Raw genomic sequence first — 7,500 nt, 5'->3', positions numbered from 1 at the left:
AGCGGTATCGTGCCCGCCCGGACAGCTGCCGTGTCTCAGTGGCAGCCATTGCTACGCTGCGTCTGCTAAGTGTGACGGCACAGCTCAGTGTCAGGACGGTACGGACGAGACCAACTGCCCGACTGTGCCCATGACTGGTACGACCATGGCTCCGTTCACGGGACCCACAACACAGCCTGGTACGTACAGTTGTTTTCTCCTGCTCTCCGTCACTCTCTCTCTCTCTCTCTCTCTCTCTCTATTGCTCTCTCTTGCTCTCTCTCTCTCTCTCTCTCTCTCTCTCTCTCTCTCTCTCTTTCTCTCTCTCTCTCTCTCTCTCTCTCTCTCTCTCTCTCTCTCTCTCTCTCTCTCTCTTGCTCCTGCTCTCGCTCTCTCGCTCTCTCTCTCTCTCTCTCTCTCTCTCTCTCTCTCTCTCTCTCTCTCTCTCTCTCTCTCTTTCGTTCTCCCTCTCTTCCTGTGTCTCAATTTCTTTCCAATCCAAGCATCGTGCGTTCATAGCATCAATAGTCACCCCATGTGTGTCTTTTTCTGTGTGTATGTGTGTGTGTGTCTGTGTCTGGGTCTGGGTCTGTGTGTGTGTGTGTGTTTGTGTGTGTCTTTGGATGTATGTGTGCATGTGTATCTTTGTCTGTGTGTTTGTGTGTGTGTGTGTGTTTGTGTGTGTTTGTGTCTGTTTCCGTGTTCACTACTGCATACACACGTGCACAGCCGCCTGCCCGGCCGATTGCGACTTTGAGAGCGGAAAGTGCAAGTTTGAGGACGACCACACCGTGCCCATGTCCTTCACTCTCGACAACGGCGGTACCCCGAGCTTCAACACTGGACCGGCGGCTGATCACACGTTCAAGAACTCAACAGGTACGGGATGACAGCATTCACAGCTTGAGCTCCGATTTCCCGCTTACTGTACTGTTTGAATGTTATTATAGTCAAAGACTCATGTTCATCTTTCTCCGTGTAGTACAACGTAAGTTGGATGTCGTACTGTTAGGTTCCAGAGGTCCTGAATGACAACTGTGTCACATGCTTAGTCTCTCGGTGTCTCACTTTTCTCTCTCTTGATCTTACTATCTCTCCCTTTCTATCTATCTATCTCATTCTCCTCCCCCCCCCCTCTCTCTTTCTTTCTTGTTCTCTTTCTCTGCTCGCTCTCTGCTCTCTCTCTCTCTCTCTCTCTCTCTCTCTCTCTCTCTCTCTCTCTCTCTCTCTCTCTCTCTCTCTCTCTCTCTCTCTCTCTCTCTCTCTCTCTCTCTCTCTCTCTCTCTCTCTCTCTCTCTCTCTCTCTCTCTCTCTCTGTCTCTCTCTCTGTCTCTCTCTCTGTCTCTCTCTCTCTCTCTCTCTCTCTCTCTCTCTCTCTCTCTCTCCTCTCTCTCTCTCTCTCTCTCTCTCTCTCTCTCTGTCTCTCTCTCTCTCTCTCCCTATCTCTCTCTCTCCCCCCTTTTCTCTCTCTCTTTCTCTCTCTCTCTCTCTCTCTCTCTCTCTCTCTCTCTCTCTCTCTGTCTCTCTGTCTCTCTGTCTCTCTCCCCTTTCTCTCTCTCTCTCTCCCCTTTCTCTCTCTGTCTCTCTCTCTCCCCTTTCTTTCTCTCTCTCTCTCTCTCTCTCTCTCTCTCTCTCTCTCTCTCTCTCTCTCCCCTCTCTCAGGTCACTATATCTACATTGAGACGTCTGGAGCGACAGCTGGTAACAAGGCACGCGTCATCACGAACTACTTCTTCCCGCAGTCCACGCCGCTCACCACCACGTTCTGGTACCACATGAACGGAGCCACCATTGGCACACTGCGCGTCGTGGTGCAAGACATCAACTCCACCACGTGGAGATCGGTACGCTTTAACCCCGCGTTTAGAATCATCGGGAATTGGTTGGTAGGTGGGCAGGGGGAGGGGGGGGGGGAGTGGAAGGGAAGGGAAGGGTGGGGGAGAGGGGGAGTGCTTGCCAGCGTTTAGCAGTACATGCAGTGCAGAGGCATCAACGTACATATCCTTGCATGCATTGGGGATTTCTCTTCTAGGCATTGGGCACAACAAACCCTGAAGCTTCCACGAATATGTGCGTTTGGGTTAGCAACCAGGAGCCAGAGCCTGAAAACAGTGAATTGTTTTAAATACTTGATCACGTTACCGTCACTAAACACGCTTGGCTGGCCTTAGCATTAGTCAAATGAGCAGAAGAAATGAGGAACGAGTGAGGCCAATGAGGTGAACACACGCATACAACTCCAGAATAGGTAAAACAAAAATCTGAATTTGTGTGTGGGGGGGGGAGGAGGAGGAGGTTGCCTATGATACCGGAAAGGATCGATCTCCACAACAGCTTGTCTCCGATTGTAGCGTGGCCTTCTGACGCAGGCTTGAAGGCGGCCCTCAAAACCATTCAGCCCTGACCCGAGTACAGTTGACTCCACTTATAACGAACTCGCATATAGTGAGTTTCGTGGTATAGCAAACCGCGGTCCATATCCTTGTTTGAACCCACAGTGTGGGTGTATTTCTGTTATAACAAACTTCGGCTATAAAGAACTAATTCTCCTGCACAATGGTGTCCGTTACATCAGGAGTTGACTGCGTTTGCATTCCGTGTTTTCTCCTCCTTGTCAGGTTTGGTCCAAGACAGGCAACCAGGGTAACTCCTGGATCCAGGCGGCCGGCATCGTCGTCAACTCGGCCAAGATGTTCCGCGTCGGGTTCGAGGCGTCGGCCGGAACCAGCTTCACTGGGGACATTGCGCTGGACGACATCACCTTCACCAAGGGATGCGGCTTCGTTCCCAAGCCCACCGGACCACCTCCACCAGCTGGTAAGGAAATCGAGAACTTCTTCTTTCTCCTCTTCTTCTGTTGCTGCCGTGACCGTAATTTTTTTGTTTATTTATCTATTTTTTATTTATTCATTCACGATCACGTGGCACTAGCCAATGAAAAGGGGATGTGGGCGATAGCCAGCCGTGGTGGTAATAGAGCTAGAGGGGAAAAAGAAAAAGAATCAAATGGGAACTGTACCACTGCAACTGCTCAAGATACAGAGTACGAGACGAAGCAACTTTGAAATCCTCGAGTTTATCATGCCTAAGAAAAGAGAGGGAGCTCGGCAAAGCAGATGCTGAACGGGGAGGTATGCATCAAAGATGGCCGTCGCCTTTTTGCGGTGCAAGTTGCCCCATACTTGGCAGGTGCAACCCGTTCTAGTACATTTATGAGTATGACCTCACAAAGTTCATGATCTTTTATGCAGAGTTGGTATCAAGGTGTGTACGGTTGTAGTCGACTTGTCCCGCAAAGCCTAGTGGCGAAAAATTGATGAATACGTCCCATTGCGTGACGCACCTAGTGAATGGTGCATTTTGCAGCTGACTGCAGGCGCTGACTGCGAGGTCTTCACCTATCATAGTTTTGTGTGCTTGAGCGTTCATCAATTCAGCTGGTGTGTGTGTGTGTGTGTGTGTGTGTGTGTGTGTCTGTGTGTGTGCGTGCGTGTGTGTGTGTTTGTGCGTGTGTGCAATGTTATTCTTGTAGGCACGACCGTTGGTGACTGCGATTTCGAGACGGAGAACTGTTGCTGGACTAACACTCGCGTGGGTGACACGTTTGACTGGGAGTGTGGCCGTGACTCTACGGTCTCACAGGGCACTGGTCCCAACGGGGATTACCCCACTGGCAAGGGTAAGTGAAAGTTCTGTACAATCACTGCAGCCCAGCGCTGGTTCTCTCTGCCTCTCTCTCTCTCTCTCTCTCTCTCTCTCTCTCTCTCTCTCTCACACACACACACACACACACACAAACATTTCATGTTCTCTTCTATTGTCTTGCTCCTTACCACAGGCCACTTCATGTACATCGAGGCATCGACTTCCAACTTCTTCGCCCAGGCCGACCTGGTCGGACCGTTCCTGAACGGACCCGCCCGTCGCGGACAGTGCTCATTCACTATGTGGTACCACATGCATGGAACCAGTGTGGGAACTCTGCAGGTCAGTTCAGGAGAGCGGTGGGTCGGGGCCGGGGGGGGGGGGGGGTAAATGACCCCGTTTCAATGGGAGCAAAGAGGGTCATAGTACCCTTGGAGTGAACTCAGGAGGGTGATGGGGTAATACCCTTTTTGTGGGTAGGAAGTGAGTTGCTGTGCCTACTGGCAGTGAAAAGCCAATTGACCTCGTCCATATAATTCATTAGTTGAGGGTGTCGAAAAGGGAAAAAGTCTGAAGAAAAAATTGACTTTCACCACCAGGACTCGAACCAGGGACCTTCGCTTGAGGCCAACAATGCTCTGACCTCTGGTCTCCGCCATTTGGATTTGGCGCCTTTTTTGTTGCCTATGGTATTTGCAAGACAGTTAGTTTTGAGAAGTCAATGTGTTTTTCCGTATTTGTTCTTCTCAAAATCACAATCCACGCTACCTGGTGGATCGACATTATCACGAATGCTTTTATCAGATGACGAACGGAAAGATGACCGACAGTGGATGTATTACTCCCGATATAATGCTTGCTTTTTTAATTTCTGTACGTGTGTGTTTCTGTCCTGCTGCTAGATCCAAACTATCCTGCAGGGATCACCGCCGTTCTTCTTCGTTCCCGGCCTCCGCGTGCTGTGGACCCGCAGCGGCGAACAAGGTAGGGAGCAGTGCTTGATTGCAGCGTGACGGACATTAGAAAGCTGCAGCGACAGAGAGAACACCTCCTGTTTTCAACTGGCCTGGATGATCTCGTATCATCTGCCGTTGCTGGCTCATTTATATGGGGACATACAAGTGTTAGGGATCAATATTGGACTTCGGAGCCAACCGACCATTCTTGTGAGATCTTACGAACTCACATGGGTGACTTTGGTGCATTATTTGCGTTTGTGTGCATATCCTGACCAAGCTGTGCTTCTTGTCTGCTCTCCACCTTGCTTTGTGCACACACACAATGCACACACACACACACACACACACACACACACGTACGCACACACACACGTACGCACACACGTACGCAGGCAACCAGTGGCTCAACGCCACCGTGGACCTGTACGGTACACACTACGGCGGCACACCGTTCCAGGTGATCGTCCAGGCCCAGCGCGGTGGCACGTTCAGCTCTGACATCGCCGTCGATCACTTCGTCTTCTCATCCGGCTGTGGAAGTCTTTTCTTGAGTAAGTTGGTCTACGCCAGTCTCGTCTCCTTTGTTTCGTTTCTGCTACAGTAAAACCTGATGTAAGCGACCTCTGTGTTTAGCGACCACCCTGCTCTTAACGACCGTTTTTCCATGCACAGACAGTTCTACACAGAGACCTTGGGACCTGGTTTTAGAGAACACCTGGCTTTAACGACCGCTTTTGCTTGCACCGTGGGGTGGTCGCTTAGACCGGGTTTTACTGCGCTATTTTGTCACCGCTTTGTTCTTGTGTAAGCCACGCCAGTCTCGTCCTCCTTGTTTCGTTTCTCCTGCTATTTTATCACCGTTTGCTCATGACCGGCTCGTTACGTGCATCCTCAATATTCACACACACACACAAGACGCACAAGGAAGGATGGTAGAGTTGTGTGTGGCAACTCCAAGTTTCTTGCTTTTAATGGAATCATCATCAAGCGACTTGTGGCGCTGCTAAATATTTATATTTGTTTCTGTTTTTGGAAAAGTCGGCGGGGAGAATTCAATCTAATCAGAGCACTGCAGAGTACAATTGATGCAGACATGGCCACACAATATCACTAATTTTTCTTGTCTTTTTTCGTGTTTTGCTCATGTTTTTGCAGAGAAGAACCTGTGCGCGTCCAACCCGATCTGCAGGTCTATCAATTACAACCACACGGGATTCACACCTCCACCTTACAGCAAGGGTAAGCCCGCGGTGTCAGCATGTTGTGCATGCTGTTGCTGCGCTTGCGTCACTCCGTTGTACGTGCCGCTGGTGCACCGTCTTCTGCCCCCTCCCCGGTGACAACCGTGTCGACCGTGTGTCGTGGACATCGCACTGCCGTCTGCCCAATGTCGGCCTGGTTCGGCCATGAGGCCTTGTGTCCCACGCCTTTCAGTGCCCCACTGCTTCACGCTGTTATCTTTGATAGTATTCTAGTTCTGGTCGAGTGGATTCACGTTCTTTTGCCACCCACTTTCATGGCCGCATTCTCCTCCCCTCTCTACCCCCCCCCCCCTCCCACTCTCCCACTCGCTCTTTCTTTCTCGCTAATTTCCTGCTTGTCTGTTTGTCTGTGCGTGTGCCCGTGTGTCTATTATCTGTGCGTATATGTGTCTGTCTGTCTGTCTGTTTGTCTGTCTGTATCTTTATCTCTCTGTGTATCTGTATGTATGTTTGCCTGTCTGTTATCTCTATGCGTTACCAGACTTGACTGGCACATGTAACTTTGACGGCGGCAACTGCTATTGGACGGTCAGTGCCTATGGCGATGTCCCATGGATCTTCCACGAGGGCAGCACTGGCTCCTTTGGCACCGGCCCTAGCAAGGACAGCTCAGGAAATCCTTTCGGTAAGTCGATCTACAGGTCTATGTCCCATCCTGTGTCACGTTATCCTTTCTCCCATTCGCCACGTAGTCCTTTCCCTGGTCTGTCGCCGTGTATAGACGGTACGTGACCTCGCACTACCCCCGCGCTACGCACAATACCATGCACTGCTCTCATGTGTCTGCAAAATAAACGACTTCCTTATGTCAGTTCATGACCCAACGGTCTACCCTCGTTACCCTGGGGGTTTCGAAAGTCTTGTTCGGTCACGAGTATTATAATCATACCCTCCGGGCGTGAATGTACGCGTTTCAGACGTCATGGGATTTTTGATCGTTGTGTATTTTAAAGGAGGATTGTTTTGTCACCGATGTTGTACTACCCCGGGTAGATTTGTAGTAGCGTATCAGTAGCTAGCCGTACGGTGGTCAGCTCGGTCGGAAGCGATGTGCACACGGCAGGGTCGAAGCAGGTCCTTCCTGGCACGCCCGGCTGTTCTTCTTGATTTGACTCTGTTATCGTATCCCAACTGGATTTCTGGGTGGCTTTAGATAATTATAACGTACATATACTTGAGCGTGGTCGGGAAAGATGCCTTTTCTTCTGTTCCAACCAGTGACGGTGAAGTTGGTTTTTCCCCAGGGGGAAATGTCGAGTTATTCCAAGTGGTTTTGTAGTTTTGCAGTCACACCCGGCCGTGGCATATCCGTCCTTGGGTGAATTTGGGTAACTGTATTTGGTGATACATGTACTAGAAGCGGGCAGTTGTCCTCAGAGCGCAAAAGCTGGATTCTGATGTTTCCTTTGCTCTGCTCGATTCAGGACACTACTACTACCTGGAAGCCAGCCTTGCGCAGACCGGTCAATGGGCCCTGCTTGAAGGCCCGCACGTTCTTGCCTCGCCCACTGGTGCATGCACAATGACGCTGATGTACCACATGTTTGGCACCCAGATTGGCACGCTCTCCATCAATATCTACAGCAAGATCAATGGATTCAAGACGGTAAGCTAGCAGTCCTTCCGTGGTTTGCTTATCCTGATTTATGTTCTTC

At 50.5% G+C, this 7,500-nt stretch overlaps 1 protein-coding gene across 1 annotated transcript in view; it reads left to right on the top strand.

The window, feature by feature from the left end:
* The window catches only part of LOC135829547 (MAM and LDL-receptor class A domain-containing protein 2-like), a 78,515-nt gene that overhangs the window by 46,405 nt on the left and 24,610 nt on the right, over positions 1-7,500 (top strand). Inside the window, exons 62-72 of the mRNA XM_065341942.1 lie at positions 3-179; positions 709-858; positions 1,642-1,823; positions 2,598-2,796; positions 3,512-3,658; positions 3,818-3,966; positions 4,527-4,608; positions 4,976-5,134; positions 5,739-5,822; positions 6,327-6,470; positions 7,270-7,451. Coding sequence (XP_065198014.1) covers positions 3-179; positions 709-858; positions 1,642-1,823; positions 2,598-2,796; positions 3,512-3,658; positions 3,818-3,966; positions 4,527-4,608; positions 4,976-5,134; positions 5,739-5,822; positions 6,327-6,470; positions 7,270-7,451 — 1,655 coding nt within the window. The remainder of the gene's footprint in view (positions 1-2; positions 180-708; positions 859-1,641; positions 1,824-2,597; positions 2,797-3,511; positions 3,659-3,817; positions 3,967-4,526; positions 4,609-4,975; positions 5,135-5,738; positions 5,823-6,326; positions 6,471-7,269; positions 7,452-7,500) is intronic.

This window comes from Sycon ciliatum, chromosome 13, assembly GCF_964019385.1.
Source record: "Sycon ciliatum chromosome 13, ocSycCili1.1, whole genome shotgun sequence".
Lineage (NCBI taxonomy): Eukaryota > Metazoa > Porifera > Calcarea > Leucosolenida > Sycettidae > Sycon > Sycon ciliatum.
The sequence above is the reverse complement of the archived record's forward strand: the minus strand, read 5'-3'. Positions and strand labels throughout refer to the sequence as shown.